General features: G+C 43.4%; 1 protein-coding gene across 2 annotated transcripts; it reads right to left on the reverse strand.

Moving 5' to 3' along the window:
* Window positions 1-2562: 2562 nt before the first annotated feature.
* npm1b (nucleophosmin 1b) lies at window positions 2563-27733 on the reverse strand. Of its 2 annotated transcripts, XM_034291815.1 has the most exons (11): window positions 27639-27733; window positions 27270-27352; window positions 25745-25864; window positions 23494-23587; window positions 22110-22201; window positions 21865-21926; window positions 21660-21738; window positions 19047-19145; window positions 11296-11406; window positions 7879-7953; window positions 2563-3659 (listed from the first exon to the last, which is right to left on the reverse strand). In XM_034291815.1, the coding sequence occupies exons 1-11, from the start codon at window positions 27688-27690 to the stop codon at window positions 3606-3608; spliced, it is 921 nt and encodes a 306-aa protein (XP_034147706.1). In that variant the 5' UTR covers window positions 27691-27733; the 3' UTR covers window positions 2563-3605. The 2 variants fall into 2 exon arrangements, with proteins under 2 accessions (XP_034147706.1, XP_010899147.1); XM_010900845.4 differs by lacking the exon at window positions 19047-19145.

A 27733-nucleotide genomic window follows, 5' to 3' on the forward strand; every position in this document is an offset into this window, starting at 1 on the left:
CCAGACAGGAGGGCTGTAATAGTCTGTGGAAAGCCAGCGCTCCACTGACAATGTTGCAGTACCGGACATGGTTAAAGTAACATTGTCAGTACATGGTGCCTATATTCAGGGGCCCCTTTTGTTATTCTAAGTCCAATTTAATATCAGCTGGGAGAGAAGGCTACTGCTAGCATACCACAAAAAGAAAATTCAGCTTAAGTAAAACATAAAACCATGACAAATTGGTAAGGGGTAAAATGGGAGATAGGCCTGTATGTCATTTCAGGTACAGTTGCCTGCTAAGTAACAAAACAATGTCAGGCTTGGGGGGCCTGGTTGACATCCGCTACTCCTAATGGGTCCTGCACACATTGGTTTACGCTCTGATGCTAGAGCAATTAGCACCTCTCTCAGATGAGTCCTGTTTATCAATCATCGCACTGACAATGGCCATCCTCAGCAGCGAACGCCGTTGCGTTTTGTGCACGTGCTAAGAAACAAAGTCCCTCTACCTCGTTGACTCCCTCATTTAATTTTACTGGCCGTTTCTTCTCCCATTTTCTGATAATCAGACCAATCGCAAGCCGTGGGTGATCAACCAGACAAAGCATGAGGTGAGTCAGCGATCACTGCAGGGTGCCCCGACATTAAGGCAATCGCCTGCCATGTTTAGTGGCCTGGTTAACCTCCGCTACTCCTAAGGCTATCACCTGCCGTGTTCAGTGGCCTGGTTAACCTCCGCTACTCCTAAGGCTATCACCTGCCGTGTTCAGTGGCCTGGTTAACCTCCGCTACTCCTAAGGCTATCACCTGCCGTGTTCAGTGGCCTGGTTAACCTCCGCTACTCCTAAGGCTATCGCCTGCTGTGTTCAGTGGCCTGGTTTTACCTCCACTACTCCTAAGGCTATCACCTGCCGTGTTTAGTGGCCTGTTAAACCTCCGCTATTCCTAAGGCTATGGCCTGCCGTGTTTAGTGGCCTGTTAAACCTCCGCTATTCCTAAGGCTATCACCTGCCGTGTTTAGTGGCCTGTTAAACCTCCGCTATTCCTAAGGCTATGGCCTGCCGTGTTTAGTGGCCTGGTAAACCTCAGGTACTCCTAAGGCTATCGCCTGCTGTGTTAAGTGGCCTGGTAAACCTCAGGTACTCCTAAGGCTATCGCCTGCTGTGTTAAGTGGCCTGGATTCACCTCCGCATCTCCTAAGGCTATCGCCTGCCGTGTTTCATGGCCTGGTTAACCTCCGTTTCTCCTAAGGCTATTGCCTGCCATGTTGGGTGGGGTCAGGTTGACCCTCGCTACTTCTGAAGTCATCGCCTATTACGCTTGACTCTGTAGTCTACCAGGTGTGGCTGTGCTGGGGAAGTCTGTTTACTTGCATTTCATCAACCCTTAAACCAGGTGTCTGGTTTCGCTGATGTGCACAGATCGACCTCGGACCTGAAGCATGTGCACTCCATTCTGTCTTCCTTCACTCCTGTCCTCCTCCACTCTGTCTCCCTTCGCTCCCGTCCTCCATTCCGTCCTCCTTGCTCCCGTCTATCTCCCTCTGGAATACAGATGCAGCAAGGGGATTTCCACGTGCCTGCCCGCCGTCTTCTTGGACCGTGAAGTGATGCGTCATCTCGCTGCTTACATCCTAGCGTGCACGAGTTCTTACGAGCCACAGCACAAACTCCCTGCCTCGGGGCAATTAGGGTCAAAGTTCATAATCGGAAGAGGCTGTAGTACAGTCGAAGGGCAGCAGATGCATGCTGAAGCGTGCTTTGAAGCCATGGACAGCACTGCCACCAAGTGGTTAGTAGTGAATTGGGATCATAACTCATAACTAATATGCTTAAGTTATGGACTAATTAGAAAACACTGTCTCCGGGACAGGCGAGATTTCATCGTTTGTCCTCCAGCTACAAGTGGTCCGTTAATGTCCGTCATGTTTTTATGTTAACAGTGCCACGAGTCACAATGTAACCATGTCCCAGCAGAGCCAGAATTAGGCTTGAAATTACTGTGCTTCTCTTGGTTGGAGACCGTTGCTGGTATTATAAATAACCCATGATATACGACACAATTAAGGCGGCAGAAAGGGTCATGCGTTCTACGCAATGTTGGGTAGTCCAATGTGAACTATGCAGCATTAGCTTGGCTTGAATGATGCAATGTAACGTGCATTCAGTTGCGATACTTACAGCAATTAGAGCGCAATCCGGCCTTCAACGGTGATCCATCATACCGGGACCCTAGAACAGGCCCTCCTACCGCTGGTCTACAGTGTGGATTCAGTGAATGGAGGTGTGAGAGCCGGGTGTGGGAGGAAGTCTGACTACTTGGACGGATGTGTTGTTCTCAACAAACCATGGATAAACAACCACTATCAATGTCATGCGCCATGGGTGTCAAGAAACCCTTAAACATGGCAGATGAGATTACAAGTAGTGTTTTGGAAACGTCTAATGCTCTCCTTCTGAAGACCTTCATGGCATACAATACCATTTTTCCCACTGGACTCCGGGTTAAAGGAGTGTGGTATTCTTGGACAGTTTTTCCTCGACTGATGCATCTCGGAAGTTAAAATAATAACACGCAACATAAGATTAATAAAATCATGTTTAATAAAGAAAGAGCCTTTATCGTTCCACTGTCAACAACCTGGAAAACACACAATCTACAACTAAACATACCAAACTATGACTGGAGATACTTTTAGAAGTGCAGTATTAACAAATGTAGCTAACCAACCTGGCCATAACATGAAAAGACCATAACAGTGTTTAAAGCTAAAAAAAAACAAAAAAAAAACATATATATGAAATTAAAACATTTAAATGCAAATTACAGAGAAAGACAACAAAATATACTCAGGACCACTAGAGTCGGTTCCAATATTAAATACACAGATTTTTAAGATGTCAATAGCCAAATTCTTTTGTACAGATTATGTATTTACCAATAACAATGTATTCACTTTTCATATAAACACAATCCTTGAAGGAACAGTTAACCAAAAACTACCTAATAAAAAACGATTTACCACTTGCCAAGGCTGTTGTCTACAAACCCAGCCACGTTACCAAGCAAAGGTAAGTAAATCATTCTGCTAATTAGCGCTAATCATCTCTGGACTGATATGGTCACTTTGGTATGTTTATCCTAGCACTGCCACTATTGATACCACTGGACTTGCCCAGATGCTGGTGAAACCGACCAAATATGCCAAACGTGCACGTAAACCTGGGTTGACCGACAACAAACCAACATAATTTAAATTAATGTATTAACTTGGCTACTACTTTAACAGGCTCCGACTTATTGAACAGTTTGTGAAACATCCCCACAGAGCAAGTCTGTCTCCTTGATGGAAATTAACAAAAGGCTAATGGTTTCTTTAGCAACAGGAATGACCGATGTTACACATTCACCGATACGGTTACAGACTCTGAATCTTAATTTGATCACTCTGTCGTCGGCAAAAGTGTTCTGCAATCGCAGGATGATGCCGATTAGCACAAATGTACTCTATGATTTACATGTCATGTAATAAGGGGTTAAAGTGTCAGGGTTGCAATGTTCTTGAGAGAAGCACAAAGGACAAAATGAAATGATAGAAAAACATCAGTAAAATATGCAATTACTTATTTCTTCTCTGTCGTCAACGTTTGTACAAATTTCCAGAGGTCTTTAACCACCTGCGTGAGAGGGAAACATAGAAAAAGAGAAACTAATTACAATGCATGCAAATTACGCGTTGCATGTCACGGAACTACGTAGCGCGTTTCGTGGGCCTTGCCTTGCCTCGCCTGGGGAACAATGAATTGAGACGGCGTGTAGGGGTACAAGGGAGCTGGATGGCAGCCATACAACATACCAGAATGTATGACTATGTGCTCGAGCCTGACACATATCAGAGTCTTTGGCTTTGGAACCAAATTGCTTCCACAGATGTTTTCTGCATATTGGGATCAAGCCTCCCCCTGACCGCACCTTGAAGTCTAAAGAGTTTTCACCTGCACAGCAATTGCAGATGATGACATGGAACGCTCTGACAGCTTTAATGTTTTAGAATGTGCAATGCTTCCCAATGGGCTCCTCCTTAATAAATAAACAGCCTGGTCTGTGACCCAGCAGCCCCTAACACAAAAACACATCTGCATTTTAGTCGTACATCAAAAAAAAAAAATCTCATGCGGAAGAGCAATTACGATTGCTCAAGGGCACAATTACTGATTCTCCTCCTAGTGAATCACCTAGGAATCGAACCAGTGACCTTTCAGTTGCGGCCTGCAAACACACTTCTGCAAACACACACACACACACACACACACACACTTTTTCATGTTTGACACAAACATTCCAATTCCAATTGTAATAGTTTCCCTGAAACTACACAGGGAAATAATGGTGATTAGTGAAAGCAGCGTCATTGCCATGTGGTCAAGATAAAAGCACTAGGCACTCTTAGAACTCAAATACTCCAAGTTAACTACAACTAGGGTGCTGCACTGACCTGAGTGAAAACAATATTCAAACTGCATTAACCCTTGTGTGGTGTTCATATTTCTGTTATTCAGCCAGTGTTCGTGGGTCTGGTGGACCCGCTGCATTTTGGGGTTTTTACTTCCAACACAATACATTTTATGTTAACACTCAACAGATGTTTAACTTCAGCCCAATTACAAGCAATATAAACATATTTGTTTGTTTTGTAATAAAAATATTTTTATTTATTTTGAACACATTCAGGTCAGTTTACACAAAACAAGCTGAACACATACAGTAACCATGTCAGTGTAGACCACACATCAGCCCCATTGAACACACTGCCTTTTCATACCAGCATATACAACACAAGGGGCAGAGTTTTACTGTGTGTGTGTGTGTTGCATATGTACTTATTGCACTTGCATGCATGTATATTATGTTTTTCTGTCCATCTTGGGTCCACACACTTCGCTGCGCTTCTTTTTATTGCTGCTGGCCGCAACCTAGACTAATGAAAGATCAGGAATATGACCAACACCCCACTCTCTCGCAAGCCATGATTGTGAGACATGGAGTGCAACGGCGTCACACACTTCAGGCTATGCAGATGGTGGTTCTGTAGGTCGGGTGGATGGTGCACCAGCATTCTCCGCCCGAATCCTCCTCATGATGGCTGCAGATGGTGGTTCTGTAGGTCGGGTGGATGGGGCACCAGCGTTCTCCTCCCGAATCCTCCTCATGATGGCTGCAGATGGTGGTTCTGTAGGTCGGGTGGATGGTGCACCAGCGTTCTCCTACCGAATCCTCCTCATGATGGCTGCAGATGGTGGTTCTGTAGGTCGGGTGGATGGTGCACCAGCGTTCTCCTACCGAATCCTCCTCATGATGGCTGCAGATGGTGGTTCTGTAGGTCGGGTGGATGGTGCACCAGCGTTCTCCTACCGAATCCTCCTCATGATGGCTGCAGATGGTGGTTCTGTAGGTCGGGTGGATGGTGCACCAGCGTTCTCCTACCGAATCCTCCTCATGATGGCTGCAGATGGTGGTTCTGTAGGTCGGGTGGATGGTGCACCAGCGTTCTCCTACCGAATCCTCCTCATGATGGCTGCAGATGGTGGTTCTGTAGGTCGGGTGGATGGTGCACCAGCGTTCTCCTACCGAATCCTCCTCATGATGGCTGCAGATGGTGGTTCTGTAGGTCGGGTGGATGGTGCACCAGCGTTCTCCTACCGAATCCTCCTCATGATGGCTGCAGATGGTGGTTCTGTAGGTCGGGTGGATGGTGCACCAGCGTTCTCCTACCGAATCCTCCTCATGATGGCTGCAGATGGTGGTTCTGTAGGTCGGGTGGATGGTGCACCAGCGTTCTCCTACCGAATCCTCCTCATGATGGCTGCAGATGGTGGTTCTGTAGGTCGGGTGGATGGTGCACCAGCGTTCTCCTACCGAATCCTCCTCATGATGGCTGCAGATGGTGGTTCTGTAGGTCGGGTGGATGGTGCACCCGCGTTCTCCTACCGAATCCTCCTCATAATGGCTGCAGAGACTGGGGTTCTTGGAACATGTTGTCTTCTCTGGATTTGGGGTCTCCCCAGTGCCTTTCCCAGTTCCTAGAGAAAGAGGCGTCTCCTCTGGAGCTTCCCTCTGTTCCACCCTGGGTTCAGTGCCATCCAGACGACAAAGGCGTTGTACACAGATGTCCACTATGTCAAAGAATTTCACCACTGGCCAGGGTAGGGTCCTCCTTTTGCAGCTGTAGGCAGTCACCAGCTTGTCCATGTGGTCCACCCCTCCTTTTGTGGCATTATAGTCCATGTTGATCTCTGGCTGTTGATGCTCCTGGCCACAGATTCTCCCATCTCTGGGCAGTGTATAGGATGATTTACATGCCATGTAATAATGGGTTAGACTTGCAATCCCATAAGATACCAGGGACATGTCAGCCGTGAACACAACCGTGGAAGACTTGACAGGCCCGTTCTTTGTAGTGAGCAGTTGGGGCTCAGACCTGTTTTTCCATATTGTTCCCACCATGGTCAGCTTCCTCTTTAGGAGCTCCTGTCCCAGCTTGTGCGAGGTAAAAACATTGTCATGATGTGGTGTCCACGGAGTCCCTGAGTCATGTCCAGGACAACTCTCATTCCTTGATTTTTCTCAGGGGCCCCCTCCATCAGGTTTCCCTGTGCAGACTTGTAAGCTTCAAGCATATGAGGAAGTGGCATCACAGGTAGCCCAGATCTTTATACCATATTTTGCAGGTTTAGATGGTATACACAGCCTAAAGGGGCAAGGGCCCCTAAATGGCATCAGCTGCTCATTAATGGTGACGTTAGGCCCAGGGTTGTAAAACAAGGGGAGGCAGTACACCCACTTGTCCCACACTGTCCTGAGGGCAGCTAGCTTGTCTCTCTGCCGTTGAGCCGGTCGTCTCGGTTATCAAAGCGGATAATCCTGGAAATTACGTGGAGGTTTTCCAGAGACAATGTTGCTCGGAAAAGTTATCTGGCAGTTTCTGCATCCCACAGGGATTCTTTGGATTCCCCTTTGGATCTGAAAATCCAGCAAGAACCCCAAAGTAGGCAAGTAAACGGGTTTGGTCCTTCTCCTCCCACCTCTTTCCAAAAACAAGCCTTCCTTCTGAACGCACGCATGCACCCAAGCACATACACATGCACGCACGCACCCACACACACACGCGCACCCAGCAGGCCCAGACAGGAGGAGGACAGAGTGAAGGTACACAGGACCTACAATTTCGACACTTCTATTCGACCCAGTGGACCCAAACATCCTTAATGTAATATAAATATGTAGGGGGGGGGGGGTACAATGTGTTGTCATTGAAAATGCGTTCTGATACATGTTCTTCACAGAAATTAGTCAGAGTTTGAAAAAATAATCGTCTAATTTTTCTTTTCATAAAAAATTAAAACGGGTCCCACAGACCCGAACACCACACAAGGGTTAATTCCTTGCATTTCTGCATCCTGTCAGTTTGACTAACAACTATGAGTGAAGTTATCCTGGGTCCATCCAGAGAAGTATTCCTTCAGTTGGTCAGAGACCTTGAACGTGAGAGAGACTGGTACCATTCACATACCTCCAGTCCCTGCATCAGGGCTACAATAGACACACTTATGAGAGAACTACAGCAGTTAATCAATGGGGGGAAGACGTTGCTTTGGCAAGTCTACTCCCATTCCACCTCTAAAGAGAGCTCGGACCAAACTTGAACATTATTCACTGCACGCGCACACACACCAACAAAACTATCTGAATGAACTAACACATGATATGACAAAACGGTTTTTGTCTCGTCTTTAAGTTGTGTTATATACTTGCAACAATCAATTTTAATAGTTAATCCCAAGTAGCGCACACAGCTGATGCTATGGTAAAAACATTCATGATTAGAAGTTCACTTACGTTTTTATCGGACATCTTGAAAGCACTTCTAGCATAATTTTCAAACTTCTGCTCAGTCTTAGGTACAGATTTGCCCTGACAGAAAAGAGACAATAATTGTTTTTAATCCGTACATCAAATCAAACAAATGTATAATAAGAATAGAAAGGAACAGCAATATAATCAAAATTAGAGTGCAATATTGCATTTAGAAGTAACATAACTAGAAACAGTATATAATACAATACAAACCGTATATAAATTAATATAACCATGATATTAGTACAAATGTTTTGGGAGGAGAACCCAATCAAGGATTATGAACATTCCAGGTCAAATGTCAACTTTTTACACTTTGAAAGAGTAAATGACAGAGAAGGTGCCATACTTTACATAATGATTTACATGCCTTTTCCGTTTGTTTTGACATGTACAGATATATAATCAGAGCTGGAATCAAGCTATATTTAAATGAGGCACCTTGACCATCCTCTTCACGGTTTTCAGGATTTAGATATTTCTTGACTGGCAGCATTAAGAAACCTATATAAATAAATTTTTGCAAGACAATGCAGAAAAATAACGGTAGCCCAAACTCCATTTTCTCTCTACACCTTAATCACACCAGAAAATTAGGCAAAGGTCAAATGTAGCCCAATCAGATACGGTTTTTTCAATCTGACTTAATGGTAGATATTTGGGCTTTATATTGAATATTTATTGACATTTTCTGATGATTCTATGTACATTTGTTCATCACTTTGAAGTAAAGGGCCTCTCTCTTTCAAGTGAATGGAGATACAAAAACCCACTGAAAAGACTGAGAAGACCGATCACTGCTTTCAAATGAGCAGCATCAGGGCCTCACAACCTCTGAAATTCAAGGTGCCAACAGTAGAATGAAGACCAGTTCCTTCTTGTGACGGGTTCCAATGATAAGCGTATTCCGTATCGTCATCCTAGCCTACTCCACAATTCAGAGAATGCTGACGCATTTGTACATCGCAATATAGAAAAGGCCCCTTTGTTTTGAATCAGAAGGTTCAGGATGTCACTGACAGTCAGCCAAAGTGCATTAGCCTGTTAAGTCAGTCTAGCTCTTTAATCATGACTGGGTGGGCCACCACTGATTTTACACAACCCTTTAAATTGACATGTTACTCATTTTTCACTGCGTTGCTCAAACCCAGAAGGAACACCCGCTGGTCAGTGGCATATCCCTCAAAAAGTCCCGTGGCACTGATGCCTCCTTCACAGAAAGTGATATGCACCTGCAATCACCAGCAACGTCCATTATTTGCTGGTTGGCACATACAGACTGATTTCACAAATGTGCTGTTTCCCTATAAGACGCCCACAATTTGTGTACGAGTGTGGCAAGGTTTTCATGAACTTCTCAATACCATTTGGTTGCATTTTAGTCACTACAATCCACATACCTCAATATCCAAGAATGAATGTGTGTGTTATTAGGTCAGTTTATTAACATTACGACAGTGGCCTGAGGAACAAATACACAATATTTTTCTCCAATAGCCCCAATGTGAAAATAAAACAGCTTGATGGACCATTTTAAAACTATTTTTAATCAACTCCAGGTATTACGGTAGCAGAAATCGTGAAGACATTAATAATACATGTGTTTTTAATAAAATGAAAGGTCAATATTCTTATGCAACTGGTCCCCTGAGGAAAAAAAGCCAGGCTTTGCAGGTCTCTGGCACAAGAAAGTGTATGAGAAACTTATTTAGTTATCAAGAGTGACTTTCAGGTACATTTAGGTTCAAGTGCCTTGCTCAATGGAGCAATAACAAATGGTTAATTATTATTTCAGCTTGGGCATTAGAACCAACAACCTTACACTTACTGAATCAACCCTTTTGACCACTAGGCCCAGGTCAGAACCCACACATGCCCAATTCACAACCCTTTCACCATATTTACCAGTTGAGGCTGACAAAAGTTCTCCTCCACACATTCCTCTTGACATAATTCCATTGTTCTCATGTTCATCGGCCCCTAATTTGTACACAGATCCTTTTCCCCAAATTCTGAAGGTTAATAGAGGTACCGTAACCTGGCCCACCTTTTTGTTTTTATTAAAAAGCGAACAAATGGTTTGAACTTTGCAACTTAGCCTTTGTAATTCTGTTGGTTAAGTCCTTCCGCGGAGGCAGAAGATTGACACGTATGTACGCCTACATCCTGGGGAGTGTTCCCGATCAGTTGGACAGCTTTTTCTCTTTTTGATTTTATTGTGGTAAGCCTTCTTTGGTCATCAACTGTAGAGGTAATTCTTGGCCTACCAAGCTGTTTGCATTGCTGAGCTCATCGGTGCTTTCCGTCTTTTTAATGATGTTCCAAACTGTTGTTTTTGGTAAGCCTAAGATTTTGGCTATGTGTTAACTCATTTCTTTCAGATGTTTCACAATGGCTTCCTTGACTTTCATCAACTGCTTTATTCCTGATGCTGAAAGGACCAAAAGCAGACTCCAAAGGCAAACGCAAAGCCTAGAATCAAAAATAGACATTGAGAGCTCCATCATGTCTAACACAAATGAAACGACAGAACACACCTGACTAACCAGAAACACCTCAAGCCAACTGACCCAACAGCTTTGATCCCCTAAAATAAAAGGCTGTGTACAAATGTTTTTTTTCTTCCATTCTTCGGTGTCAAGAGGGGCTACCAAAGCTATCAAGGGAGTGGAGAAGAGACACCTCAACAAAGGTTTGCTCTGTGTCCAGAAAAGGGCAGGCTCTGACTGGACATCTGGGTATTAATGTGGCTGGTCAATACAGCCCCTCACGAATAAGTTCAGAATTTATTCAGCCCACTTGTAAAGTGGCCCATCCCTGATGGATCGCCTACAATTCTGTAGAACTCAAAGAAACCAGATATGAAGTGGGTGTTTTAATGGTATGTGGTCCACACGTGTGGTCAATCCAGTTGGGAGGACAAGAGGGAAAGAGGAAGGGAGAAGCTAATCCCTCGGTATGATGTCATAGCTGTGTGAGCGCCAGTGGTCAGTCAACCTGCATCCAGCCTCATGGCAACCGTCGAAGTTCAGAAGTTGCTCACACAAAACAAGCTAATATTCTCTTTATAATTATGTCTATTATGTTTCCTCCAAATTCTGGTTGGAAGGGATTCCCGGAACCTGAGGAGAATAAGCAGGAAATCACAGAAAAACTAACAAAGATGGCGGGAAAATCTGGGAATCTTGGGAAAGTTTCATGTGTCCTTGAGGCTTTTCGGCAGCCCTTTTACAGGGGAATCAATGAGAGAATCAGTACATAATGTAGCCCAATTGCTAATCACCTTCACAGAGCACTGCTGATGCCAACCAACCAGATGTTGGGTTTCAGGGTATAGTATGTACAGAAGCATGCAGAGGGAGGGAGCACCACTAGTAAAATGTGGACTTGATGTATTACCTCTTTGACAACCAACGCTAGCTTTCTCTTGATTTCCGGGATGGTAAGTGCATTGGACGGGCCTGCTCCAGACTTTTCCTTCAGACTTTTTTCTTGCCTTTTCTCTGGTGCCTGTGGATAAAAGAAGACCAACATTATGCACAACCTGGAATTATGGAATATATTTTTTTAAGATTTGGATCATGACGGCATCCGTCTTTTCAATACCCCCGTGAGGAGAAAAACAATGACATTGCTTTAGTTGTTCGGACAATACAGTGGGAGGGTGACGACACAGTCCTGAGAAAGAGATCCTGAGACAAGTTCTGAGACAGAGATGTCCATTGATAAATGTGTGTGGTTAAACCATAACCCAGGTTCTAATGGAAGTGCCAATGCTGACCAGCAAACTCCAATACCAAATGTGCATACAGAAAAAAAATTCCAATTCTAACCTGTAATGGTACATTTTCCAATCATCTTGAGCATGCAATAGCTCAGTATTTGTATTATTTACTTTATAGTCTTTTTACTCATCTTTACCAAGTAGACCAGACTCCACTGTGAATGGCAACTGTCCCATCATCATGCGACTGTTGGTAGCTAAGTGAATTGGCCTTGTGAGTACAAGGCCAGCCAAGCCTCGGTGTGCTAGCTCCAGCCCCTGCCCTGACCTATTTAGTTGTGAGTGAGGCTCCTCTATTAGGGCCAGTGTGTGGAACCAGCTGGAAGGGGATTAAAGCTAACGGACACCGAATTCTAGCCTAATTACACCACCTTTTGACAAATATGGTGGGTACAAATTATCCTTTTATTGCTTCCAAGCAGGATAGGACAAGTCCAGACTTTGGTGTTGAGCAAGAGTTGAGGTTGTTTGCCAAGAGGAGCAGAAAAAGATTTGTTTTTCAGGCCCGGGGTTAACTCCCACAGAATGACATTGTGAAAGGGGTCGCTCTCTCAATAGAAGCGTGTCTCTTGAAGCATTTTGTGCTAAGGGTTAGCATCAAGAGCTATGAAACCATACAGAGAGGTGTGTCATTTTACAAACCCAGTGACAATCTACCAACACAGATCTCTCCTCCCTTTAGATGAGTTATGTAAGCAGACAGATAGTTAACACTGGCATAGCTTTCCCCTACGACACAAAGAGTCTCAGTGTGTGTGGTTATGTCCCCCAACACCTCACCAGAAATGTAATGGCTCCAACCGGCGAGAACTGACAAATAAATCACAGACGACCAAAATGGATTCAAAAAAGGCACCTGTGATGATAAACCGCTAGAAACGGACTGGCATCTTGAATGAGTCCCCGAAAAGATACCAACCACTAATGTCTAATGAATGGGCTATTTATTTTATGTAATGTTTGCTCAAACAGCACCCATTTATTTTGTCAGTTTAATCCCAGAAATATGATGTAGAGAAATTTACTACATTATCAGGTTGAAAGTCACCGACTGATAAGAAGTGATTGTGCCTAAGACTGATAAAACCAGAGGGAATGGACAGCCCAACAATGACAACATAAGCTGAAAAAAAACAGACGGTACGATCTAACAAAATACTATGGTGATGCAAAAAGGACTGCAGAAAAGTTATCATTATCATTGTTCTCCTGGTGAACGCTTAAAACAGAGGCCCTTCCCAGCGACAGTTTAGTGCATGACGGACATCTCATTATTTTTCAATATCCAGAAATCATCATGGTGGAACAAACTAACACCCGTTGCCAAGGTGTTGTGTTTGGTCGGAAAAAGAAGCTAACGTAACTAGCAGTGTTGAGGTACATGTCCAAGAACTTAGGACTTGAGTTGGGTTAGGGTTAAGACCTGCCCTTTTGACTTGGACTTGCCAATTGCTGACCCGGACTCTGCTTGACAAATGCAAATTAAAGCCTCACTGTGGACACGTTTGGAAGCCATTTGTTGAGGCTGTACCTTTTTCACTAACGCAACAAGCTAGGCCGGCAGTACATATTTCCTTCCCTGCTCAGGTCAGTCCGACAGAACATTTTGAAACTACAACATTACGTTTGGCGGGAATGAATGAACACCTTGACCTGGATTCAGGCACCGGGACTCTGCCCTCGGCCTCGGAGACTCGACTGGTTGCACAACTACGTCACAGTCGCCAGGCAAGGCCTTGAGTTGTCTAGAGCCGGACAGACAAAGACCTCAAAGGTCTTCAATAAGGATTGGGGCGACACACTTCAACACGCTAATAGCATTGCCTGCTGCACATTATCCATTCAGGAAACCTGTTCCCACACGCAGGCCCGACTGGAATCCATTGTGATTGCAGGGTTTCATTGGTTGTCAGCCGACTGCAAAACTGAGGAATAGTGTTGTTACGATATCCGAGGTTTGACTTCGATATGGATACTAGGTTAAGCATCAAAATACACCGCACTGAAAGGGGGGGGGGGGGGGCAAATCAGGCGGGGGTCTGGGGGACCCCCAACTGAAATATTCAAAAAATAATAAGACTCTTAACCATCAATATTCACAATCTGATATCACCGTGTTGGTGTTGTTCCTACAACATTATAATTAACGTTGCTCCAGGACCATAATTGCAACTGACCTGTAGTTAGTAGGTTACCCCAGTCCAAAGACAGAATATTCCCCTGCTTCCCACCTTTTGACCAAACCCTAACCTCAGAGACATCTGTGCCTAAGCCTAACCTCAGTGGGGCCTGTGCCTAAGCCTAACCTCAGTGGGGCCTGTGCCTAAGCCTAACCTCAGTGGGGCCTGTGCCTAAGCCTAACCTCAGTGGGGCCTGTGCCTAAGCCTAACCTCAGAGACATCTGTGCCTAAGCCTAACCTCAGTGGGGCCTGTGCCTAAGCCTAACCTCAGAGACATCTGTGCCTAAGCCTAACCTCAGTGGGGCCTGTGCCTAAGCCTAACCTCAGTGGGGCCTGTGCCTAAGCCTAACCTCAGATGTGCCAACATTAAATATGAGGTTGTCGGAAACAACACCAACATGACAATATCAGATCGATCATCAATATTTGCTCCTTTTCTCACTCACCTCCATGTCACCTGCTCTCCCTGCCCAGTTGGCATACTCGTGCACACCCTCTCCCTTTCTTTCTTTACTCTGAATGCACCCGAGTGAACATGAAATGAATACTCATTAAACAAGTTGTGTTTCTTGCCATGATGTTCAGAAATGGAGTACCAACCATTCCTGATCTGAATGGCAATGACTATAGGCTCTGTGCACCAGCGTAGTGACGAACTTCCGCTTTTGTCGAGAAGTCGGTATTGCAGTTTCCAGTTTACTTACTAATACTCATCCGCATTAGTAAACACCTAAACTCACAACAAGATGAGTGATGCTGTTGTATGAAAAAAGAAAAGAAATATAATGTACGTGACTCATTGAAGTTTCAAGGTACAAGTGGGTCATCATTTTAATGAGAATATCCTCTTTTTAATAAAATATGGCTTGCGCCATTCAATGACTTCAAATGCTAGACTAGAAATAGTCAGAAAAGGCGATTTCTTTATATACTTCCACGTAACGCAGGTTTAAGCGCAATTAATACCATATAGAACCAGATGTTTACTTCCTATGCCAGTTGTTATTTTTCAGTTTTGTTGTGAAATGAGGTTACAATAGTACAATAAAAGAGGAGACCAGTTTTGGTGCTTTTTTGAGGCTATGGAATTTTAAGCTTCATTCAGGTTAGGAGAGGCTGAACGAAGGTTAGTTTCAATTCACTTGCTATGGGGACGCGCTAGCGTTCCAGCTCAGCCAGCGTTCTTTCGCCGTTTTTGAGGCTAGGGTGAATTTTTATGCGTTCTATTGTCCTGCCTAATACTACACTAAAAAGGAACACATCGCTAACTAGTTTAGCCGATAGCCGGCCGGCACACCACAGTAAACTACTTACCCTCGTAGTTGTGCAGATAACTCGATACGTAGAGTTTGAATCCCTTGTGCTTGTTGGAGCAGGAGACCAGGCATCAACAATTCGATGGACATCACTAATGCTTATTTTAGGCAGGTCATCTACTAAAAACTGAAATTCTGGGCGACGCGGGTGATTGCCTTAAGTTAACCGGAAAATGATATGCCGACATCTGGCTAAAGCGGAAGTTCGTCCATACGCTTGTGCACAGAGCCTATTATATCAATAAACTTTGACTCACCTCTTGTGCTACTGTTTACATCTATCATCTGACTGGTACACATTTTCTCACTGCTCTCAACTTATTTTTCTTTTCTGAGGCTGCCCATTGCCACCTTTCCTCGTGCTCATGATGACACTCACTGTGAATGAAAGTTGACTAATAAAACTGCTTGCACTTTAATCAAACAACCACTAATAATGCTATTTACCATAGAGTAAGAAAATACAACTATACAGTATACTATACGATTACGCGATCAATGAAAACGACTACTGTATGCATAAATGACACATGCAGCACAACATAAATGATTGACACTTCCCTCAGACTTCACGTGGGCTTTCTGACATATCACATAAGACATTAACGTTAGAAGACATTACGTACATGAGCACCATTGTTGGTGGCTGGGTGAATGTTTGGCTAATTAGCTTTCCAGGTAACTTAGCTATGAAAGATAACGTAGTGACGGTTGATTGATTAGCACTCGCAAATCGGCTCTTTCTCACAAAATATGCGCCAAATGACGTGTTGATGTTAAAACTATCACAATCGACAGGAAGACAGATGGCGTAACACTCTTATTACATTCTAGTTTTCCACTTTTTAATACATTTGAAATTCATGAGATAGACAGTGCAATAGTGTTCCACACGATTGTACCCGCAACAGCACTTACAGCCAGTGTTGCCATGTTAAGCAACCAACCCCCCCCCCTCCTGTTTCATGACCTAAACAGGAATTACATTAGACACATGTATTAGTGCTAAAACCGATCAGATTATCTCACCACTTATTAGTGGATATTATTGTTTTGACAATAGATTAACTAATGGCGCATGACGTCAAACGATTTGAAGATGGCCTTTGGTGTTTTAAATGTTAGATACATTGATAAACATACAATAACTGACATTAAGATAGCAGCATCTAAAGCTTAACGTGAGCAAATTAGGATAGTTTATTCAAATGGTATGTCACTCAGATTCAAAACGGCAACATCAGGCAGTGTTAAACCACAACAAGCCTTTAGACCTGCATGGGAAGAATAAGCTTGTTGTGGATAAAAAATAAATATCCGAAACACCCTAAAAATAATGTGTGAACTCTAATCATTACTGAAAATAATAACAGACTAGGCTTACACACAAAAGCAAGGAAGGGTTTATAAAGGGAAAAAATAAAGGGTGCAAAAAAAAAAAAGATGGTCACTGTTTTTTTTCTTCCCTTTGAAGAATGCAATAATCTTTTCTTCCCTTGCAGAAATCGTTATACACCACACAGATCAAAGGTATCAAATAAGAGCACAAAACCAGACTCGTATACAAACACACACCAACACAGATGTGTACACACACACACACTCACACCTCTTGACTCTCAAAAACACACATGCCACCGGCTTCTTGCCAAGAAATGCCCTGCGTATTTATTATTTAGTGGCGGCTCGCCACTTCCAAAGGACACAGCTGTGGACTTGAAACAGCTGAGAAACAGACAAAGCAGATGAAGCTTTTTAATCTGCGGCAGACACTGATTACAGATGCCACGGGACATGTGACTTAATCACTTGCACGCTATCATTTTGATGTAGTCGCACGTCTCTGATTTGCTCGTCTTCGCTGCAAACACATGGTCACGATGACACTTCTGCCAGCTACGTCTGACAGAGGTAGTAATTGTCCTTTTGTGGTCTTGAAAGCAGGCTCAGGGGCCCAGTTAGGGAGACAAAAAGACCGTTTGGTAAGTAACTTCCAGAACCAAGACCCAGACTGAACATTTTCAACAGAACATTTCAGCACCGTAGTTTTGCTTTGCATAAACAACACTGTCGAAAGTTCTGGCAAATTCGAGATTCAAGGATCATCAGGAGCACCCAAACGGGATGTCTGTCAGTTGGCACAGGCTGCGATTTACGTCTTCCCAGGCAGGTCCCAGGTAAAAGCTCACAGCTTTACAACCGCTGGTGTCTGCCCTGAGGCGTCATCACAGAGCGGCCGGCCTGCCTCCACTCCCGTCAATCAGCAGGAACACGACACGGACAAGTCATCCGTCCCAATGTCCGGTCGCCTGCGCTGGGAAAACGCCCGCTTCCTCCAACCTGAATAGCCTCTGGGAGCAGCCCGCCTGCTGCCCCGGACATCAAACACTCGCAATGAGAGCAATTTGGGAGGAGGCGTGTCCAGGAAGCGAGGGGTGTGAGAAGAGTATTGGGGAGGGAGGAGCGGGTGGTGGTGGTGGTGGTGGGGGGGGGGGAGGGGGGGGGTAAGGCTCAAGTGGAGTGGGACTATGGAGTTCAACCGGCAGAAGGTTTCAGTGGTTACCCTGCCAGTTAATCCCCGCCAGCATTTTAACAATGGCCGTCGTGACGTAGTAAAAACAGCAGCCATTACGGAATTAGACAGATTAGTCAGCGCACTCTACCACACGCTGCCCTGAGGGCTACGCGACTCCCCAGGCGATTAGCATAGCAAGACTCACCTCAATTTGCATTAGCGTCTGACATCACAGGGGGGATCAAAGTGCTCCAAGCCTAAAAGGGCGCCGGGACATTTTCGATTTTCAACATTTTGTCCTAACGGAAGGTGTCCAGGGAGTCCCGGTTCCGAGCATTCAAGAGAAACGCATTGGATTTGCATTTTGGGACACTGAGACGTCAAGAGGTTCTCACACACGGTTCATTTCTGATTTGATAAATGCCAAGCCGCACGACCTTGTTATTGTCAGAGGCTGTCATAATATTATGTCATGTGAATACAAGAGAATAATGACCGGGCCAACGTGCTGATTAGGGCATTCTCATGGAAGTGCAGAAAGGGAGGAGCTTGCAACGGTGGGGGAGGGGCATGTTTGGCATCAAAGGTGGTCTGCAACACAAAACGGTAGGGGTCACGCAAAGGGGTCGCGGTCTTAAACCCTGTCCTGGGAAACACGTTCAAGGGTCAGATGTGTTTGTTTAACACAGAGAGAGTTCAAGCCTCTGGTTCGTAAGGCCGCTGTCCAAGACATTCCAGCTAAGAAATCAAGTACCAGTCAGAGCTAATTGCTACTTGGATTCATTGCATTCGTTACAGCGTTTTGATTCCAGGCAGCTTGCTGATAATGTGGCAGGGACTTCTACAACAGTGGTCTCATGAGTAGCTTACAATCATTTGTCCAACCATTTAAATGTGACTATGTAGCTACTACGGAAACATAGGTAAAAAATACGCTTAATTTACATTAAATCTGTGACAGACTGTTGTCCAAAATGTGTCTATTTCATGTAAGGAAACATTGTATGCATGTATCATGTAACATGCCATACATTTTTCATACTCAACAGCATAATGCTGACCTTCAACTCTGTTCTCTTTAAACCTGTTGGCGGAGAACATGTGTTTTCCAGGAGTTAGTTTTTGAAGACCAGATTACAACTGAACATTTAAACTGGTTGCTTTGGGATTGCCTAACCACAGGCAGGTCTTTGGAACCACTCTAGGCATATTTTGGAATAACATTACTTTTTCCAATATATCGAAAACTCAACGATTCATCTGCCAAATGGAAACACCGCTTTCGGGAACACACAACGGTGCTTTGCTTGGACGCGATCACTATCGGTTAATGTCGGCCTCAAGAGTTCGCCTACCTGGGTTTGTGCTTTAGCCGATGGGACTCCTTGCTTTCCGGGTGAGCCATTCAGGCCCCATGTCACGTTTTTCGGCGTCTTCCCCAAAGCCTCTGGACCCTGAGGGACAAGGGGGGACATGGAGGGAGCACCACCGAAATACAAAACCACAAGCCAGAAACCGGTTCATTTGTAAAGATAGCTCTTCAAAAGGGAGGAAATGGATGAGTAAAGGAGGAAACTGGGGGTGCAGTATGCTCTCCGTCCTCTCAGTTTGAACCCAGTAACAGTAGGAGTGTGACAAACACATAGAGAGAAAAGGGGGGGGGGGGGGAGATAATTAACGGAAGAGGGGAAGTGTGTGTGGAGGTGGGATACGAGAATAAATCAACAGGTGACAGAAATGCTCAGCTGTCATCTGACCCCGCGGCTGGAATCAGTGCTCACGTTGCAGGTATGCACATCTGCCCACTTTGATCTCTCTCGCCCTGGCACAGTTATTAAAAAAAAAAAAATCACACACACAATGATACACACACAGGCATGCACGTACATGGCAATGTGGACACACCCACACACAGACACGCACAAACACACAAACAGAGACACAGTGTTCAAAGACAAAGGCCAGGTGCAATGAGGTACCAGTGGACAGGAGAGGAAAGGAAAGGGGGGGGCATCAGAGATAAAGGGAGGATGAAGGACAGAAAGACAAAGACAGAAGGTGGGAGGACAGGGAGAGAGCTGGTGGGTCTAGGTGGCTTATCGAGGAGAGGGGGCGGAGGAAATGGGAATTTCCATGCCTAGACGTGTGGGCTGTGTTTCCCATGTGGTCTTTACTGTGATAGCACGCGCTTTGCTCGGCACAGTGCTGCCGAAACAGCAAGTGCTCACATAGATTACAGAGGAGAAATACGATCATTATTCCCACAGACCCTGTGTTTTAGTCTTGCAAAAAACAGATGGGTACAAGAGGGAACAAGATGAAAAACGTTTCCCCAACTCTGTCTGGTGCAAAATGGCCGCTGGTCAGCGAGGGGAAAAACGAATAATAAAATAATCTATTTGACAGAATGTTTTTTGACATGGATAGGCGCAACACAATTAAGACGTAAAATACACTGAGAATACACTGTAAATAAAAGGATTTATATTTGCAAGCTTAGTGCCATTTCGCACCCCAGTAATGTTACTAGCTGACGGAAAACATTAAGCTAGGCTACTAGGCTCAGCCTGCAAACACTTTTCTATATTGGGTTATGACTGACACATTTGTGCATACTGTTTTCCTAATTACAAAGTTATTGAACTGTGCAAGTAAGACTTGGAAAAATAAATGAGGAGTTCAAGCCAAACCAGCCCCCTATCTTGGGTGGTCACACAAGACTCCACAGTGGAAGAGATTCACTCACTTTGTGGGAGAAAGAAACACTCAACAGTATGAGTATATGCCAGTTGATTTATTCTGGTTTTTCCTTGTTAGTTTGAGTTTAAACTGCACCTGCTAGCAAATATGTGAGATTACTTAAGCTTGGTTAGATTCAAGATAGTTCCGCGGCAGCGAAAGAACTTGGTGGTGGTAGCGGAACTCCATAACCATGGTAACATTCTGTCCTTTAACGATGCAGATAAAGAGGTCTGTCTCATCTGATGCAGAAATATATCAGATGAGACAAAGACTCAAGTCTCTGTTTTGGGGGAATTTCAGCAATAGAGCATATTACTTGGTACAAGGAATACATTTATTCTAGAAGAATACATGTATTCCTTTTTTATTTGGGTTTCATGCTGTAATTTGCCTGCCAAATCTACAGCACCTTTATAATAATAAACATATCTTGCTGTTTGTTGCCTAGATTTCTCTATCAGCATTTAGAACACGTTCGAAAACACATTCATTATCACACATAAAAAAAATGCAACACTGAATAATCTCAATTTGTAACAGCAAAGCAAAGCAAAAAACTGCTAAACGGTCTTGCCTGCGTCCAAAAAGTCACCAGATGTGACCGTCTGACAGCTGGACCCCTTACCGTCAGACCCGTTATATATATATATATATATAAAAAAGCCCCCTACGCAAACACAGAATCCTCTAGAAAACACTACTCCTTCACATCACAGGTGTCATTTTTTTCGACCGGTGGCTGAGTCTCTGCAGGTTTCCTTCCTCCTAATTGAACGATGAATTAAGGTCCCAAATTAGCGAGGAACTCCCCTCACCCCGTTGCCTGAGTCTGAATTGCAGACAACAGGACCTACATGGAATCAGACTGCCCTGCACGACATGGGCCTGTCCAACAGGCACAGACACTTAAGAGGACATAGAGGGAAAGCGCGTTTGGACATGGATGTTGTCAATGAAGGCTTCGGCAATGTTAATGTAGCCAACCAGGTGGGACTTCTGTGTGGGACAGTTAGCTATAGAGAAACTGACTTCTTTAACCTTAGGGAGGCATCAGTGGTGTTCCCCAGGCTGGAACAGATGATTTGGCAAAAGTAGACGAACGAGACCCTTTTTTCTATTTCTATGGCCTAACATGACACCTAGTGGACATTTATAGTACCCTGCCTACTTTATTTCCACTAATGTTTTAGAACAACAGGGCTTAACGTTTCAGAAACAGTGCTTACTTTCTTTACGGTTGGTTTAGCTGCAACTTTCTGGACTTTCACATCCCCCTCATCTTCATCACTACTGTCATCGTCATCGCTACAATGGACAGGACATAAAAATGTAGGTTTGCGTTATCAAATGCTGATCCGGTAAGTACATTGTGACGCCAAGACAACCAAATAACCTTAAACACACACGCTGGCATGCAAATATGATACATACTCCGCATCATCGTCTTCATCTGCATCACTTTCATCTTCATCAGACTCCATTTTCAGTTTTTTCTGCGGAGGAAAATTAACAATATACGTCAAACGTTTGCTAGTCGCTAAGGCCAGAAGAACCATATGCATTTTATAGACATTCAGTAACATTTCCCTTATATGTATGAAGCAAATTTCTGAAATACCAGGAAGAACCAGAGAAAGGGAACAGTGAGATGTATAACAAGAATGCTTCTTTTATACCGGAGCAGGATGCTTCCCAGAGGGCAAACTTGACGGCCTTTTCACAGGTGACGTGTTGTTTTCCTCCTCTTCATCATCGGAGTCCTTCACACCTACAGGTTAAGATGAGGTCACAACAGTTTTGAAAGGTCTAAATCATTAATTCAGTGCTTCTATATTGTTCGTCCAGAATGTCTCAATTTTCCCACCAAATGTTTGGAATTTCCTGGGTTTTATAGCACAAACTACTAACACGCACTATTAGGCTCTTCTGACCGACCACCTGGTCCTGGTAGACACAATCAGCTACAGCTCTAAAAACCTGGGTCAATCTGGGTAATAACGGGTGAACCTGGTGGAAAGTTGTAGAACTGTCGTGAAAGAACGGGTGGCAGCACACCCAACTCTTCATTGTAACGTGTTTAGCGTGATCGCCATGGTTCTTTACAGACAGAGGCCATTTCTGCCTGACTGTTAAACTGAATAAAGGTACATAGCTATAGGCTATCTCGCTATAGGCTAATCCCACAAATTGATTCCCTGCTATGTTTAGAGCACAAAGTTAACCAGACTATTAAAACCTAAAAGTATTTTAGTTGCCTCCAATGCCAGAGAAAATGTACCTGGGTGGCAACAGGTAACCAGCAAGTGGCCAAGTATTTCCACAGATGAACTGAAACTTTGTGCTCGTAATTCAATGTGATGGCTTCAGAAAATATCTTGACACCATCGCTTTCGCCGTATTTGTTGTATTATAGACGGAATTTATAATTGATCAAAAGTATATATTTTGACAGCTACACACATTACCCCATAATGACAAAGAGAAAAAACTAGCTTTAGAAATGTCAGTTCATTTAAGATAAACTGTAATATCTCATGTACATATATAGGTATTCAGACCCTATATTCAGTATTTTGGCATCAAGTGCCTTTGGCAGCAATCACAGATGAGTATTCTTAGGAATGCCTCTACCAGCTTTCAGGGCCGGATTTGCTATTCTGCTGAGACAGAATTTTTCAAATGAAAGGCCACTTCGTATTTTCACTACAGGTATCTGTAATATTACTCGATAAGAATCTTAAAAAAAAAAATGCACTTGGGAAAATGTGAAACAGACTTGACAATGCCCCCTTTAGAGTAATTTACATGACAGAAAACGTATTGCACTACTTTCTCTTATACCATAACCCCCTAGGGAGACATTGCAGGGAAGTCAAGAGCATGCAAAAAAAAAACATTGATGCATAATTGTTTAAGTAGCTCTCATACCCGGAAGATGTAGGAGACCCCAGCAAAAATCCAGCCCCCATACCCCCTCAAAAATAAATAGGACCAAGACTAAATATATTCCTACACCTGGAATATGCAAACAACTAAATCAGAAGGTTAGAAATCACTCACTGACAAAATGCTGCCCACTGATGTAAACGGGACCACAGCCGGACTGGAGGCGGAAGGTGACTGGGGGGGTGATCTCAAACCCTCCCAAACTCATCTGCAAACAGGGCAACGTTAGAATTAGGAATAAAACCGCAAAGTTTATACTACAAACACAACCGTTTCAATTTACTAAACTAGAGGGTGGAAGTAAATGCTGCAAATGTTTTCAAAATGATAGTTGTTCAATGCCACAAATTAAATCTGGGTCATTGATGTGACATATCCAATTTGATGTTCTGAAGCACATTTACAAATCAACAAAAATAAAAAAAGGGTTAAATAAAAACTTTTACTCAATGCTCCCATCTGTGTCGCCTTAAAAGTATCGTGTTGGTGAGATATTCTGTTAAAATTTTAACAAAAATGTAGGAAAATCGAATATTCAATTTTGGGAATAATTCTACCTGCTGGATACCTGCTGGTACTGCAACGCTGTTTGTATTTTACAGCAGCACGTCATTGATGCTGAAACACTTAAAAAAGAACAATCCATTAATGGAGGCGTCGTACTCAGGCCCTGTGAGGTGAGGTTCCTGCTTACATTAGCCATGTGAGTTCGCAGCCTCGTCCCATCAGAAAGGGAATGGATCTAATGTTAAGCTAATTGAGTTGACACGGATTATAATTAGGCTACACATTTAGCATTTTTAGACCTTCCTGGTTTTGAATTGCAAGATTCATCTTTGCACCAGTCTGAGATCCTGTGCGATTCAGGATGTGTTCGGTATTTTGCTATTTTCGTCCATCCCTCAATCCTGACCAGTGTCTCGGTCCCTGCCGCTGAGAAGCATCCCCATAGCATGATGCGCCTACAACCACGCTTTTACCGTAGGGATTGTGTTAGCTAGGTGGGTGCCTCAAACTTTTGCCTCATCAAAAAATGAGGCCAAAATGTAACTCTCAGAGTCCTTTAAGTGTCATGTGACAAACTCCAGATGGCATGTCATACGCATTTTAGTTAGGAGTGACTTCAGTCTAGCCACTCTACCAATTCACAATGTAGGAACCAATTTCTGCTATGCCTCAACACAATTCTTAAAGGTCCATGGAGAATTCATTGGACTTCATGGCTTGGGTTTTGTGTGGGACCTTAAATAGACAGGTGTGACCTTTGTAAATCATGTCCAAACTATTTAAACTATTTAAGCACAGGATCAGAGCTCAATTTCGCATGTCAAGGCAAAGGGCTTGATATTTCAATTTTCATAAATTGTCACAAATGTCTAAAAACATGTTGTTTTCACTTATCCTCATAGTATGGGATATTGTGGGTAGATTTCTGGCAAAGAAAATTAAAAAAATCTATAAAATGTTAAGAACTGAAAATAGAGAAAGTGAAGGGGTCTTGATACTAGGGACTGTATGATGTTTGGTGTAACAATCCCATTTAGGTCATGTAATAAAACTTTTAGATGTTTCGATCTATTTTCAACTCATTTAGATTAGATTTTATTTCACCACTGACCCATTTACTGTTAATAGATTGTATCCAATTGGTTTTGGCCCTGTTTGGAGGGAATATCACAAACCTGCTAGCAAATGTGTCTTATCAAATTATCTATTAGTCCATTAGCTCATCAAAATCAAAACATCTATTTACTTGTACCTGCACGCTAAACATAATAATTGTTGGTGCAGCCAGACAGTTGTCAATGTGCATTCCTAACCATTAGGCCATTGTACGGGTGGCGATGGCAACCAAACAAAACACAGGTGTACGTGTTCAAGTAACTTTCACAAAGTAACTAAAGTATCCACTCGCAGCTAGTGATTTCAAGCCTGAACCAGAACCAAAGCTCACAACAAGCCGAGCATGTTCAAACAATGGGGGTCATCTCTGGATGTCTAGATCAGGGCAGCAGTCATATTTTCTATTTAACAGGTGGAAGGGGAATTAGTTTAGGCAGTAACAAGGTTAACGCATTACAGAAATCTACAGTCCCTCATAGGCACGGCCTAGTAATACAGGGATGCGAAATTGTGCAATACACTGGGAACAGATTGCGTCCTTTATTGTATCCTGTCCGTTGTTGTGTGGTAACACCATAACAATGAGAGAAACAACAAACACTATTTTGGTAACTACCTACTTATTGCATGGCCCTGGAGTGAAGTGTTTTTTTTTTTTTGCTACAACAAAAATAGAATGAGGGTTTGAGGTGAGCAAACAGCATATCACCCGCCGAGACCTTCCTGGTTTTGAAACACTCACAGAGGGAAGCACGGACGGCTTTAGCACAGCGAGAGGGATTTTGGCGGTCTTGCCGTCGTACGTTACGCCCTCGATCTCCACCGTGTGAAACGTGTCCTCGGCCTCCGCTCCCAGGCACACCTGCAACGGGAGCACAGACGTCTGTTTCACGGACATGACACCATACGTTCCGTCGTGTCGGTACACGCCAAAAACCTCCAGTGTCCCTCCTTTTTTCCCCCTGTCCATCATTCCCTCTGCTTAGTGGCAAATGGGGGCAGTGACTGAAGGAATGTTACGAGGACACGCACTTTGAGCACATGGGGAAATGTTTTCACTAAGGTAGGAAAACAGCAGAAGGGAGGCTAAGAAAAACAGAACGAAGTCACTGGCTTTCTTTGAAGGTTATTCCTTTAAATGTGCACAAAACAACTCAATGTTTCCACGGGTCGTATTAACAATCCCTTTGGAAGATTTTCAGGGACACTCCGGTCACATTATCGTCCATCTGAAATGTTGAAAAGTTCCACCTTGCAAAACCAATCGCTGGTTTACGAGATACAAGAGTGACAGTGGATTTTACTTGCATCCACTGCCTCAAACAACCTGCTTCACACCTGAACCTCACCTTGACTGTCACTTGGGGCCAAATGTCTGGCACAGGTCATTTTTAGACAAGGTGAGATGACACCGAAAGTTGTGTTTAAAGGGGAGCTTAGTTATTTCAATGAGGTGATCATATGACCAGATTGACACATCATTATGCTGACACATTTCAACATGCTAGTGTGGGAGAGTGGTACAAAAGGGACAAAAATAAAAAACATTGAAAAAAAATCTGGCAACATAGACATTGATTTACATAAAAATAAGGAGCGGTTTGAATATAAAAAAAATTAAGCTAGAATCTGTGGAAAACATCAACCTTAGAAGAAACATCTATTTTGTTGACATAGTAATTAATTATAGACATATCCACTGAATCTTGAACAATACTAAAAAGCCTAATTACATTATTTCAAACGTTGTAAGCCATCAGAATCCAAAATAAAAGCTTGTTTTACTCAATGTTTGTCAATGTAAACAAGCACTGCATAGCCTCCAAACAAATGTTTATATTTTTTATATCATGGGTTGTCAATTTTGCATCCATAAAGCAGTTCATGAATTTAAGAATGGTTACCCTTCTCCAGGCTTTTTACCTAAACTGAGGATTGCCTGCTTTGTAACTGTTTCAAATAATGTCTGTTAACCTTAATTTGTCTTTAATAAGCACATTCTGCAAACGTGTAAATATACAGTGCAGAGTGTACCAAATAGGTCTTCAGACAAAAACATTTCACAAACGTTGCAAATACGAAAACTCAGATGAACTATAGCATGCAGAAAAACATCTGTCGTCAGGAAAGAATCAGATGGCCGCATTTATTGCATGCTGTTGTCAGATCATTTTTGTGTGTTTAAGAAACATAATGAACCTTGGCATATAAAGTAACATTTTATGATATTCTCCGCAGAACAGCACGCTCTAACATGGAGATCTTACTGCTTTGAGTGACAGCTGATGATCCGCATCATCGTCTTCCACCTCAACTTTGAACTCCTTTTTGTCGGATTTGAGAGCACAACCTAAAGTTGACAATATAAAGGTTAGCAAATAACTGAAATTCTACAACTGAAAACAGAAATAGAACACTCTAGTTAAAAACCAGTGAAACTGCGCTAGTTAGCCTGCTAGCTTGCTAACATGCAAACAAAAGAGGGTTTGCTGAATTGGCGCGAGAAGAATTCTTGGCTTACTGGATACGTACAATACATTCGTGTGTGTTTTGGAGGGCTATAAGTATGTAACGAAGGACAAATGTCTACTTTTACCAAGTGTGAAATTAGACTTGGCAGTACAGACGTTCCTCACCAAATAAATACATTTGAGGTCTGCTTAGATCTGGGACGATATCCTCCGCCATTTTCGCCTCAATGTTATTGTCTGTTCGACCAAGCTGTACCGTA

The sequence above is a fragment of the Esox lucius genome, chromosome 4, assembly GCF_011004845.1.
Source record: "Esox lucius isolate fEsoLuc1 chromosome 4, fEsoLuc1.pri, whole genome shotgun sequence".
NCBI classification, from domain to species: domain Eukaryota; kingdom Metazoa; phylum Chordata; class Actinopteri; order Esociformes; family Esocidae; genus Esox; species Esox lucius.

Coding starts and splice junctions, on each gene's coding strand:
- npm1b (XM_034291815.1), bottom strand. CDS start 27,690: ATGGCGGAGGATATCGTCCCAGATCTAAGCAGACCTCAAATGTATTTA. Junction 21,927..22,109: donor CTGGGAAGCATCCTGCTCCG/GTATAAAAGAAG, acceptor TTTCCTCCGCAG/AAAAAACTGAAAATGGAGTC. Junction 11,407..19,046: donor CGGCTAAAGCACAAACCCAG/GTAGGCGAACTC, acceptor TTTTATCCACAG/GCACCAGAGAAAAGGCAAGA.